The sequence below is a fragment of the Achroia grisella genome, unplaced genomic scaffold (genome assembly GCF_030625045.1).
Source record: "Achroia grisella isolate CSIRO2021 unplaced genomic scaffold, CSIRO_AGI_Agris_v1 utg640, whole genome shotgun sequence".
NCBI lineage: Eukaryota > Metazoa > Arthropoda > Insecta > Lepidoptera > Pyralidae > Achroia > Achroia grisella.
The window spans coordinates 4,374,861-4,389,877 of record NW_026712977.1 but is presented as its reverse complement, the minus strand read 5'-3'; the positions used below and the strand labels follow the sequence as shown (position 1 = coordinate 4,389,877).

At 31.4% G+C, this 15,017-nt stretch overlaps 1 protein-coding gene across 1 annotated transcript; it reads right to left on the bottom strand.

Moving 5' to 3' along the window:
• LOC131849127 (importin-7) lies at window positions 1-13,693 on the bottom strand. The gene is made up of 14 exons (XM_059199121.1): window positions 13,535-13,693; window positions 10,330-10,881; window positions 9,860-10,044; window positions 9,237-9,410; window positions 8,696-8,841; window positions 7,596-8,399; window positions 6,970-7,193; window positions 4,324-4,500; window positions 3,544-3,680; window positions 2,741-2,943; window positions 2,225-2,364; window positions 1,485-1,593; window positions 791-934; window positions 1-395 (listed from the first exon to the last, which is right to left on the bottom strand). The coding sequence occupies exons 1-14, from the start codon at window positions 13,616-13,618 to the stop codon at window positions 340-342; spliced, it is 3,135 nt and encodes a 1,044-aa protein (XP_059055104.1). The 5' UTR covers window positions 13,619-13,693; the 3' UTR covers window positions 1-339.
• Between the last annotated feature and the right edge of the window lie 1,324 nt (window positions 13,694-15,017).

Here is a 15,017-nt window from a genome sequence, read left to right as displayed (position 1 = left end):
CTTGAAGCAGTTCACGCCGGTAAAAACATAAAGAAGCCAATAATAACAATATAATAATTTCAATAACTAGCGCCTATCGCCATTTAATCAGTATTTTATAATTATGGCGTTTATTGTTTATGCATAACATTGTGTAACTGTAATAAAGTGTGCTATGGTAATTATTATAACATATATAAGATTTACTAACAAAATGAAAGCTAAAATGATTATACAAATGTATGACTGCAAATATAAATTTTACACTTCTAAAGTAACGTAATCAGACCCAACGACGTGGTAATGGTAGGCGATGATTAATAACAATAACATATATATATAAATACATTCACTGGTTGTTTACGATCCAAATTTGAACTTAGTCGGCACTTGCGCGGGAACTGTGAACGAGTACCCTGTAAAAAAAGTTATAACACTGAGTATAATGCAAAAATACAGATGCGCGGGTTTTTTATTAAAGTATGTACAAAGTAGAAAGATTTTTATCCAAAATATTGATTTACAACTTCAAATTTGAAAAAAGAATATTGTTATAACAAAAATAATATTATAATTAAAAAGAATAATAGAAACTAATGTAAGTGTTAGTAAGCTATAATAATTTAAATAAGAACACTTAGCTAAGCCATTAAAAATTAGTATAGAATTGAAAAAGATATACCTTTAGAGACATGTACATGTATATAAAATGAATAGTACTTAAGGTTTGCGATAGACCCCTCTCCGAGAACCCCTCCCGTCTGATGGAAAATGGTAACAAATATAGTAAATTATAATAGTTGACATTTACCTCCGCTTTGTTCAATGCGTTTACTGTCCTGTTGCGCTTTGCGTTGGTCCGCGAGTAAGAGCACGGCTTTCAGTTGCTTCTGTTGTTGTTCATCAAGTACGCTTGTGAGGGCGTGGTATAGGGCAGGCTCACTCGTCGATAGTGCTGTATGATAAAAATTTATTTTATAAGATTATATTTTTGTACTAAATAAACATCGCTTCTGATAACATCCTTCAATTCTTGTCCCTGACGAAAAAGGGGGAGCTCTAAAGACTTATATAGATACAAGTGCTAAAACTCTAAGAACCAGATAATAGCCCATACCCCTCAACAAAAAAAAACGCGGTTACCACATTAGTACATATCATAATTTCGGCATGACCAATAGTAATTATATATGTATTATATTATAATTGTTTACTCATATATATGTAATTTAACTTTTTCATATTAATCTTATGGAACTGGTAGAGCATAAAAGTTTAAGATAAGCTGGTATAAAAATGATTTTTGTATAAAATAATTGTTTACCTTTTTGTATGGACTTAACAAGATTTTAAATATGGAGATGAAATATTTTTTGTCATATTCATAGTCTAATGTCATTTAGAAATAATCTTCTAAGATCATGATGGTTTTCAGTCAGTTTCTATGAAATAATTAACTAAAACTTACTGCATATTTATATCAATAATTTGTGAAACATAAATACCTGTTAACGTGTTCCTGAATTTCACGAATTCGTCCACAGTACAGTCTTTTTCATCTAAGGGGGTAGTGTAACACTCCAGTGCTGTTTCATGTGGTTCGTATGTGTCGTCCTACATACACAAAAATGTTACATTTTAATTGATTACCTAATATATTTTTATAAAATCAAATGCCCTGACTGACTAAAACATTTCGGACCAAATTGCAAAGTCAACAAACCTAAAAATTATTTTATAACATATTTTTTTTAAGTATTAATTTTAAGGATTTTTAAGTTTTAATTCATATAATTATAATATAATTTAACTTCTGCATCCCCAAATGAACATGATAAGGATGAGCCAGCTAAAGTATTGTATTATTTTTCCCTCGCGCTCAAACATGAATACAGTATCAGTTGAGAAGAACTAGCAAGATACTTAATTATTGTTATTATTAAAGTCCATTTGTTAACATTATTGACTTAAATGTGCACGAGAATAATGACACAAGTATACTTTACAAAGTAACAAGACACATGACGCGTTATCACTTAAGCAATTAGTACAGATGTTTCATATGTAACTTATTAATATTTATTATTGAAATAAATTTGATATCATCCCAATTCGATAGCATCAAGTCACCTTGATGTTAACTATATGTCCGATATATATTATATTGAGTCATATCATGATAAATACTATTTTATATCCATTATAACTTCATTACGTTAAATATAATAAGTAAACGCGTTCTTACATCACTGTCTTCATATTCTTCAATGTTGGAGTTTAAATGGGCTTCTTCAATGGCGCTGTTCTTCATTGACATTCGGGCCAGGTTCTCCAAGTGTTTGCTGTGCATTACTTCCAGTTCGTCCTCGTCACTCGATAGTATTTCTAGAATAATATTAAAATATGTTTATAATTATTACTTCTAAAATGGTAGTAATGAAATACTTTAGAATTTAATTCCTACACAATTATATCTGTTAAATGCATCATTCATTAAATGCTACAATACTACTAAATTAATCTCCGGTAAAAAGGCACAATGGTACAATGGCGTCAAGTTAATAAAAGCTCATCTGTAGTTTATGTTATCTTGGCACAGTCATATAATACCATGGTAATAAAGCATAGTTTTATCATTTATCATCAAGGCTTGAATTAAATTGGAATTTTTAACTAGTTAAATCAATATTTCGGGAATACCAAACATATAATTGAGTTTTTACTTTTATAATACATGAGTGTGGTCATTGCTTGTTTATACCTTCATCATCTTCATCATCATCTTCCTCTGAAGACGATTCGTCGTCGCCTTCGGCACGAATTTCGTAAGCACGCTTCAGCCCATCAAACAGCACCAAACATGACGGTAGGAGCATCGGTACAATCTCTTCAAGGTTTGGCCGCTGAGGACCCATTTCTAACAATGTGCATATACCCAGTAAGCACAATTTTCTGTCGTGTAGCCTGATAAAACATAAACAGTTTATATTTTCATCTACTATAAATACATACCACATCAGTGCGGGGACCGATAATTGGATGTCTATTGCCTCTTTCAGTACTAATATTTAATTAAAATAGTAAGTATTTAATAAGATATACTAAAGGGTCAGTAGAAACTACTTTTAAAAAAGCAACATCATGTTGTGCTTCTTCGTTATCCCATTTACTTGGAGATGGCGTAATGTACTTTTCTTTTCCATTCTTCCCTGTTCACAGTCATCTTGTTATTTACTCCCTTACCTACATTGTTATCTATCACACATCCATCTCTTCTTCGGCCTTCTCTGCCCTTATAACCATCCACATTCATATGTAATACCTTTCTTAAAATATCATATTGATATAAAGCAACATATACCCATATTCACACCATCAAAAAGTACAAACTCATAGATGATGCTAGTTTATGTATGCAAATCTTTCATACATCACTTTTAATTTAAATTGACATTGTCAAATTTTGGACTGTGTCAAGATCAGTAATAAAGCCCATATTGCCGGTAAATTAAGTAGTTTTTTCAACATATTAGAGAATTATCATTATTTATTAGTAAAACATACCCCATGAAGCAATCTATGTCGTGTATCCACTGGTTCATGAAGTGCTGCGTAATGGACGCATTGGGAACGGACTCTTGCAGCTTGTCGAATATTGTGAATAATAGGTGTGGATTGCAATAAAGTATTGCTATTAGAACCTATAACCAGTAAAACAACATTAGCCTGCTTTCTGTATCGAATAAATATAAACTCGATAAGTTAGTGCCAGGAAATCCTTATTAAACAACAGGCGTTGTTGATTGAAATTATACTACATCCTTGTAGAGATTACCGAGTAAAACGATACCGTGCCGACAAACAAGGAACTGGCATTATATAATTAGTAGTGAATAACGTCATAAAGTATTGAGTGAAGAGTGAATAACATTATGTATGTATTTCTGCAAATAATATAAGGTTTTAGGGCGTAACCTAAATATCAAAAATCACGGCACTGTTACTCGTAAACCATTTTGGGACAATTTTATGCCTTTTCTATACATACATTTTCATTTGATTTTTAATGAACGTGGATAAATTGAAATACTTAGAATAACAGATCGCCATAATCCAAGCTTGCATTACTAGGCGCTATAATCGTATGTTATCGAGTTTGATTCCTAGAAAAGTCTCAATTCTTAGTACCTCGTAAATTTACTATTGTCATCATTTTAATTTCAATTATGTTTTCTAATACTACAGATAAACTAATAATTATAATAATTCTAATAAAACAAGAATTGAACTGAATTGAAATACATTTGTAAATCGACGAAATTTTGAAATTTATGGTTGACTTGCCTGTAACAACATTGTTCTAAGTTCTGAAGTCCGGACCTTCCTAGTCAACCTGTTAAGAACAAGTTCCACAAACGATGGTATGCAATTGTCGATCTTTCCAGAGCACTGCAAGACCATCACCTCCAGCAACTTGGCTGCTATCATCTCAGAATCATCCAAACACTCCATATTCAGTACCTGTACCAATGTATACAAATGCTGTCAACTATCCCATCAGGCAATATACAATGCGACATTATCTTTATATATAATAAAATCGTGACGAAGCAAAACCTGTCGGTGTTACGCTATCCAGTAAAATCGTCTAGCATGAAAAGTCGACAGGATATGTTACATGTACGTAAATATATAAGTAAAGATCGATAAAAATACCTATACACCTAAGTAATACATACATATAAATACACTACCTACAAATACAATCCAATAAATAATACATGTCGTCGCATAAACGTTTCATTTTTTATTGTAGTTTATTTGATTATCGTCATTAGATGGTGATCTACAAATATTAGTATTTATTAAAAATCTACAAGTATATTTGTAAGTAATGCACACAAATACAAGAAAAGAATAAAGACATAAAAGGAAACATCGTAATATTTTGATTTATACCTAATTATTCACTAATGTAAGTGAATACTTAAGTAGAACATGACAACAGTAAAAGATGTAACATTATACCCGTTGGTAATCAGACATCGCTTACTCTGTAACATTTGCCTACGACCAGAAATATATTGTTTGTATAACTCAGAAATGTGGCTACCTTAGCTACAATTGTGTTATGATTTCTGCTACACTAAAGCAACCTTATCAAGCGTTTTCTTGGAAATTATCTTTTGCATGTTTTACATATACACATATCTTGAGATAGGTTAGAGGCATTGCAATTATAAAAACCTAACATTCCCACGTTTTGATGTGAATATTTATTACTTAACTTTAGAACATATACCTAGCTATTGTGTCATGTGATAGTAGGAATGGTACCTATTATTCAACAAAATATGAAAGTTTACTTGACTAACGTTTATTTCTATTCCTAAGTTATATCTTAAGTTTATTACTATTCATATTGCATAAATTAGACAAACGCATAACCAATAAAATGCTTTAATGCGAGTACTTGGAACTTAAATTGCTTTCATATAAATGTATAGCACTTACTGCCGCTCAGAACTTGTCAACTTCATTTAATGTACACTGCAGTTGAGGCAATTCAAGATAACCTTTAATAAATATTAATAAAGGAGGTCGCGGATCTAAAATTAAGCAGGTCCGTAACAATAACTTCAATTTGCAACATTTAAAGCAATATTATTTGTATTAAATTGATATCATTTTATATGAATCAACCTTAGTTACAGGTGTAGAGGTTATGTTATCAGGAATAGAGGTTATTTCTTACTGTTTCACGTAATTAACTACAGGACAGATCTAAACGATATTTGGTACGAAGACAAAATTATTGTATATTAGCAACTAATTGTTTTGTATAGTTAATGTTATTAGGAGGAGCGACGATTATGTCTGAAAGGAATTACTTATAAGTATGCGTTTTGAGAGAATCGAAAAAAATGAAAGATGAATGTATTGTATGCAAGAATATTTGTATAAAGGCAGAGTACGCTCAGATGTGACGGCCGATAGGAATCAATGGAAGAGGACGATATATCGACCCGAAATAAAACCAGTTATAAAATATGTTTACCGTAGTGATAAACATATTCATGAGGAGCAATATTACAGAAAGCTCTAAGGGCTTATAAATTTCGTAATGTAAAATTAAGACATGTTGCATTAAACATAAATAATTAGTTTTACAAGTAATAACTGTATATTTCGCAAATGGGTCGAACGATTACAGGTAACTAGATATAAAATATGTATAACGCAATACATTGTAAATTTAATAGATATATAATAAGAAAATATACTAATATCCCGGATACTGGTCTTATATTAACGAGAAATATAATTGTATTTTCATTTGGCATTCCAAATTTATAAAACCTCATTATTACATGTTATATAAGTCCCATTCACTGCTTAGTCTGGTATTTATAAAGCAGTACAGTAACAAGACACCGCTTGCATTAGAGTTGATCGCGTCTTTATATAATGTATTGATCAAACATTACGTCCGTGGGGAGAACAATAAAACCAGTAACAGATCGATTTAGACTCTCCGTTAAACGAATAAGCAACAAGTTTCTTTGGTAACATCAAATACACGATTAATTTACACAATTTAAACCTTACATTAAAGGAGTTACAGTTCATCGCACAATACACTTTAAAGTTCATGGTACACCCTATTTCTGAAGACTAAAATATACTTACTTATATTTATGTTACCAGATATTATTAAGTTACAACACAGTATGTGTGATAACGGTCAATCTGATGCGAAATAGTAATTGATTTGAACAGCAAAATAGGAATACCAATATGTATATGTATATAGTGGTGCAAATCATAGCCCTATTATGTGTCTCTGTATGCTATAACACTACTGTTGTAGTTATTAGTTTAAAAATAGGTTTCTGTGTGTATGTTTTGAATTTGTATTAATTTATCACCTACTCAAAAGTTACTTTTATGAAATCAAGAAATTATTGTTATTATGTAAAATAATCTTACCGCCTTGGCCATGTTGAACATTGCTAATATATGATTCTCGTTGGACAAAAAGGCGTTGGTATCAACGGTTATGTAGTTGTGGAGGACCGGCATCATATCAGCAAAGTAGTCGAAACCTTCCTTCTCGAATAGCTGGTACAGTAATTCTAGTACCTTCCACATGTCTTCTGATATGGATTTTGTCGAGAGATCACAGAGGAGCGTCATTGCTTCTTCATAATATTCTGTACAAAATAATAACTAATTACTTTCTACCTATAGCATAAAATCGTCTAAGGCTATCGACACCTACGTACGCCACCTACACTAACTAAAAATATCTATCAATTTTCTTATTCATATTTAATATTTGGGATCAAGTTCATTATATTATACAATTAGAGAGCTCTATAGTAATAAGATGGAATATGGTTAGTACATTAAAATGCGAATGTGTTCTTGTTTCATACTTTAGGTGCGGTTTTTTGTAGGCGGGTTATAGTTTTATTTTACTTTTTATGTGACGTTAGTAAAGATGTTAAATTATACAGTGATGGTTACCACTTTATTGCAAGTGCATTATCAGCACTTAAATGATTAACAACAAAGTTCCACATTTATAAAATAAGTACGATTTTTATACTCACCAATAATATTATGCTGTAATATATGGCCGACGACGCTTAAAACTGTCTTCTCTAGCTGAGCCGTAATCTCCGCATTTTCGCTCATAACGTTCAGCACTGTCTCCATGGTGTTAAGGAGACCCATAGCAGTAATCGCCTTTTCATCAGCTCCCGAATCAGTCTCTATCACTTTGCTAAATGTGGTTGCTAAGTGGTCCATGATTTCAAAGGCCATCGGCATTAGCTGCTTTGTGTACATCGGTACAATCTTTTGCAGTACGTTCGCAATATTATCATTTTCAGTCTCACGTATAACCTTTAATAATTCTGTTGTGACCTGTGTTACCTGTACCTCTAGATATCCGTGAACCTTCTCTTGGGATGTCAACAACATCTGTAAGGCTATAGCAGCCTCCACTTTCACAGGCAGTTCAGTGTCGTTTAGGAGAGCGTAAATAACCAACCGTACTGCTTCAATAAGTAGCGGTTCGCTCTTGAATCGTACACAAGCGAAGCACTGAACCACCCAGCATGCTCTCGCTCGCATATAACCGAGGTTGCTATTGAACTCGGAGAATACATATTGACTAAGAAGGGAGTCTATTTCCTCTTTGTAAAATTTCTTTTTCATTAAAATATCATTGAGTGTGCCCACCATGTGGAGCGCCCCGTCACGTTGTACGGGCCCATATTCCGCCTGCTGGCATCGCAATACTTGCATGCATAAGTGCATGGTGCGCTCTAACATGTCTTTTCGTTTTTTACAACAGGATATAAGTAATGTTTGCGCAGCAGTTACAGGAGACACGAAATCTTCAAATATGTCTAAAAAATAAACATATATTTTATCTCCTATGCTCGCAGAGTAAGTAAATATAGGTTTTTATATATCCAATTAGTTTAATAATAAAGGATCTAAGATGCAACAACTATACAGCCTAAATTAAATTAGTTATAAGTTTTTGGTATATTTGTAATGCGTATCATATTGTGCAAGGATGATATTGAACGCAATGTTGATAACTGCCTACCTACTTCTTTTATTAAATTATTATTAGAATAAATTTAATCTTAATTATGAATTGCTACATTTTATATTCTTTAAAAATATGTCCACTTACCAAACTTTATACGAATATACTCATGAGGATCCGAGTTCCACAGCTCTTCATCAGCCTCTGAGTGTGACATAAGTGGGAATAAAACATCCTGGATGATTGCAAACATATGCGGCTTCAGTAGTTTCCATGAATGACTGTACCCAACACTATGTAAAATATACACAGTGATTAATATAACATGATAAACAATTGCTACTATAGAATTGGTATTAACTGTTTAAAAAAACTCAATATAATTATATTTATTATCTATTTTACACCTAGTAGTAATAGGCAAGAGCTCATACTACATGTTAAACATATACCTTCCGATGATCGAAATTTATTAATGTATTATATTATTACTGATTCATTTGTAGACTGTGGATTATGTTCGTTGCTTTTAACAATGGAATGTAATTCTTCTCCAATTTATATGCATTTATATGTATATTTTGAAATATAATTTAAGTAGACATATCGCAAAACATTTATGTATATAATGCGTGACTAAGGAGTCAAGGCTAACACTGTATGGTGTGAATTTAGTATAATGACTCACCATTGATCAATGTAACTAATCGTCTGTTGAAGCACTCTGGGCGACACAAAGTATTTCTTCCTATACAGATCGAGCACTCTGAACAGTACTTCAAGGATGCCACCAGTGAATGTGGTCAAGTACCACTCCGCAAACTCAGAATATTCCTCACGAGTATTTACTGGACTTCCATATCTATTAAAAATAAAATATAGTAAAATGTAAAAGGAATCTAATGAACAAAAAGTTTGAAGCATAATGAGAATGTTGAAAAGAACAAGGTGGTAGCAAATACATAACTCATATATTAAAAATATGCCTATAACAAGACAATTCAAGATAACCTTTACACCTAATTAAGTCAATTTTCACTTAAACTAAATATTTTAAAATTATATATTTACTTATTAAACAGTTAACATTATCTTTATTTATTAATATATAAAAAAAAGATTCCAACATTCAGTGTAATGAGAAATTCATTTAAACTAATATACCGAAATATGTATTTATTTTTAAGTTCTCTTTATTGTGGTGGTCATACCTAAAATTCCTTTTGAATGTCTTATAAATGTAATAGGTAGTAAAACAGTTTAATAAGTCTAGTTACATGATTTAGTGTTTAGCGAAAAAAGCAAACTTACCTTTCAAATAACCTATACAATATATGTATAGCCCATTTCTTGCTTTTCCACCACGGTAGTTCAGCACGGACGTCGTCGTCCATTTGAGGAAAGAGTTCAGGTATAGGTTGTACCATTACAGATCTAAGAATCTCCATCCATTTTGTGAACATTTCTTTCGTTATCAATTCCAAGGGCAAAATGTACTACAACCAAAAAATATGGAATTGTATATACAACTACAGCGAGTTATTTTGATATTTAAGAAAATAAAATATAAGTTAAAAACAATTAATTACTAAACAGACTACAATTAATCACTGAACTTATAACCTTATGGAATATGTACTCAATGTCATTTCTTATATACCAAATGTAATAATCATTTTCACTAAGTTAAATATATAAAAATTAGTCAAGATGGTCATGATAGTCTAAAGGAGGTTTGCAAAATTAGTATTGCAAAAGTAGGTTTATAATTATTATCTCACCTTTATAAGAGCATAAAAGCACTTGAGTATTTGCTTCTGTATTAGTACAGACTTTTCAGAGAAGTCGGCTTGGAGATTCTCCATCAAATTGTACATCATTGGAAACAGCAAGTTCATAGCCTCTATTAACGGAACTTTCTTTTCTGCCAGATGGTATTCATAATTCTTAATAAGCTGATATAAGCATAACAGGGCTCCCATACAACTATCAGGATCTGGATTTTGTAGGTATATATGGATTTTGTCTACTATTTGGGTCCAGCGTGTTGGAAAATCATGTTTGATTATTGTTTTAAGGCAGGAACAAAGCTGTATTTGAAGTATTTCCGGAGCTTGAATTATTGCATCTACAATAATATCCCGGATCATTGCACGATCTTGTTCATGGACTGTGAATGGTGCAGGCTCATCATCATCTGCATCCTTTTCCTGCCATCCTGATGTGATCAGATTTTTAAGGTATACTACACCAGCTAACCGAACTGGGAGCTGAACCTCATTTAGCATAACCAGTTGGAGCAGGGATGGACCAAACCCAATGATTTTGTGAATCTGAAATTATACTAACCACTTAAATCTATGTACTTTATAATAAAACTCTAAAGGCAGTTTGTATATCAAATGTTAATTAAATTTTTTTGTTATTAACCTAAAACACTTTATACGTTTTATGGATCACTACCTCTTCAGGGACAAATTTACAAAAAATTCCAATAATAGACATATACTGTAATGGAAAGAATATTGAATGAAATTGTGATCCCTCTATATCCTTGATTTTATATGCTGTATTTCATGAACAGAACATTTTAATTATCGACTGGTAAGTAATGCATTTGACTCCAAGGATTGAAGTTCATTTTCAATAAAAAATAGTGGAAAATTTGGCAGTTCGCAAATTTTCTGTCATAAGTATAACATGTTTTTATTATAGTCTATGTATTGAAGTTGGATTTTTGTGTTTAAAAATAGTTATAATATGGGCTGGTCTCTGATGGGGAATGTAAAATTGAACTGATAACTATTCAAAAGTGATTCAATGTAAGTTTATTTGAATAAATAATTTTCTATTCCACTCTAAACTTCTGTCTGTTTACAACCACCTGTTCATAGACCAGTAGTTGTAGCTGAACCTTTAATTTGATTTCTGGCGACCACTAAATGTAAAGTACAATTAAAAATATAAAGCATTTTAGTGATGAGAACCCGGATGAAAAGGATCAGTTGCCGACCAAGACAGAGTTGATATTCTTCTATAGAAAACAATTAATCTTATGCAATTGTATTCTGGTGACTCAGCAATAATGGTTTCATTATTATTTTAATATGAATCAAGAATGTCGATTATATTGGTTGGAATAATTCTGGGTCTAGTTTCAACTTAAGTATACTGTTTTATAATATAAACCATATAAAGAAGTTGCTATGTTACAGTGCACATGCTTGTTTCGTGCATAATAAAATTATTAGTACACAACTTTCATTAATAAACACTCTAATATTTATCTTTTTTATTTTCGACAAAATGTAAAACCAATCAATTTTTTGTCAGTGTAATTTAATGGTCCTAAACTGCCTAATATTGCGGTCATAAATTGGCGCCAAGTGTCGGGAATTAAAATAACCCAATTTTTTGATAATTCGTCATTTAATACCTAAAGGTCTATATTAATACAAAAAAACTGTATTAATAAGTAAGTTTGAAGTTACTATTATCCATTTAAGCTATTAATTCATTCATAATGTTTTATTTTTAAAAGCTACATAACTTTAAAGATCCTTTAACTGGATTTGACCCCAGTCATTGTAATGACGATAAATGATCGAGTGCAAGATTGAAAAAAAATGCAATAGTGCTTTCTTGTCCAAGACATGCAATGCATTTTCATCCTAGATTATATAAGGTTTACTTATATAATCTAGGATGGAGACCATATTAATATTATAACACCAACAGGCAATATGCAACTAAGTGGTTACTGGTAATTTTATATTTTCTAAGGTGTACAAAATATTCAACCATAGTATGGTTATATGTAAGACTTTTTTACAACAAATCAATGTATAATGTGGGAGAAGGGATTATTACTAATGGGAAGTAGTGGCCCTATTGCTAACATTGTACCATGTCAAGTCGGCCTCCACTGATTACCCTGGAAAACCTTCGTCTTAAATTCTTGGTGAATTCACCATGATGAGCAAACTGACTTAACTCCATGCTCATCCTTCACTCATACCCCATCAGCATATAATGTTAGCGCATATTCATCCACCAAAAACATCTGGCTCTGCACTGGTTGTAGTCATACAAGACGAGAACATTATAACCAATGTAACTGTAATTTAGTTACACATATAATTTAACGTTTCACTAGCAATTATTAACTGTATATTGTATTGTATAAGGGAAATGTACAGTATATTATTAAACATCTTATATAAAACTAAAGTAATCGTTTTAAACAATATATTGTTAATGTAACATCATCTATATGCTTCCAATTTTTAAAATTTTTTACTTCTTACTTTGTACCCCTGAAAAATAATAATGCATCCATAGACATGTAGTTGCATCATTATTAATTTGTAGAGCAGATAATTTAGTCACATATTTTTGTTGTCTTTTATACGACAAGCACATACTATGACTACCATATCTTATTTCCAACTTTGAAATTGCTCTTCTGTAAAGTACCATTGGAGTTATATCAATTTTCTTCCAATCAAGTAATATAATCATTAAATAAATATAATGAATAATATAACAAAAATATAAGTCTTATTGACAATAACTATCAAATAACAACAGTGTTCTCTATTCATAAAAAAACATTTTATGCTTCTGCTATTTTTAGAATAGGAGGTAGCTTTCAAATTTGCAGTATCAGGAGTTTGGTTATATAGAATACCAGTGTCGCTTTGTCATGCTTCTTAAAACAAGACGATGTCTGTTTCGGAAAGGTTATGTTGAAGGCCTATAATATTAAATTTGAGAGCAATACTGAAATACTAAGTGTTATAAAATGTACGTAATGGTAAGTTTTAGTAAAACACGAAAAAAAAGATTATTACCAGCGCGGCATGTTAATAGGTGATCAATATTAAAAGTATTCAACACAATGAATGTTAATAGCAAAAGCTATGCATCGCAATTTAGTCGTATTATAAAATTCCAGAGCATGTGGATGCTTGATATTTCACCTACCTCAGCAAGTTGTTCTTCAGATTGTTTCCTCTGGTTGGGCTCGAGGGTGCCGCGCAAAATTTCAGTTAGCTTTCTCGTGTCCATTTTTCGTAATTAACATTAAAAATTATAACTTTAAAAATTTTCAATGAGAGGCATAATCCGCCGCCGGGCGTGGAGATAAAAAGAGTAAAAGACTAGAGATGTGTAAAACTGCGCCAGTGTTACCAACCAAAAAAAAACTTTTTGCCTTTTATAAACGAAGTTAATAATTTCGTAATTATTAATTCAATTTAGCCCTTCATGCTCTCACATCTATTTAATTATTTTTCTTGTCAAACTTATGTGATGCCTGAAAACAACATTTTGAAGTCAATGTATGTGTCCATAAAATTTCATACCTGTAGGGGTGTTGATTTAAATTTATCGATATTTATCGATGTTTTGACAAACTATTCTACTCTTTTTTTTATTTTATATGGAAATATTTACAGAAATATAGGATTATAAAAGCTACCTCAGACTAATAATTATAATGACCACTTAAGGCAATTTTGAGCTTAGTGATTTCAAATAATACTAATATTATAAATGGGAAAGTATGTATAGCCAGGGATGGATCAACTAATACAAATAACCCTAAACACCGCAACTTTATGGTTCCAAAAACTATCAACTCCCCTCTTTAAAAATATTGGTTGGAGGTTGCTGATCAGCTGAAGGTTACTTCATATACTTCATATCCATATATTTCTAAAATGCAACTTTTCTACCATTTTCAGATCATATTCCAATTTCTTATTTCTGATAATTGACATTATTTATTGCCAGGTTATTGAGATTCTTGAATATGCAATATGAAATAGCACGACACCTGGTGCTATTATGGGAGATAGCAACATTAGCAATGTTAACTCTCGATTAACTTAAGTTACACTGAAATAAAGGTATATTTATTGATATAGTTAGGGTTGTTGTATCAAAATAGTTCTTTTTAATTGACGTATGTTTCATTAAATCATGAACTGCCTTTTATAAAATTTAATTATTGTCTTATATTTCAAAAAATATATGCTTATGTATGTAAACAGCTTAAGTGTTTGAAAAAAACAGCTGCTTTACGTTTAATACCACAAGTAATAGGTATGTAGCAGCATAAAAGGGACGTGTGATACCCCCTTAAATATTATACTATGTGTAGAGAAACTACAAATACATTTGTACTTCTTTGCTGCATAATTAAAAAATAGCTGATGTGAATGTTGAATTTTAAAATATCACAGAAACATTAGTCTTCTGTGAAAAGGTTTAATAACTAAAAAAAATGTGGTATTATCCAATAACATTCAGTACTAGGATCCAATTTTTATTCGAATATACATCTCGATATGTCCTTTATATGGACATCCCTACCTGTATGAAAACCATGGTGCGGTTGGCAACTCTACACTGCGCTGCGGCATTCAATTGCGCCAACTCAGATCACTGCACATATGGTAACATT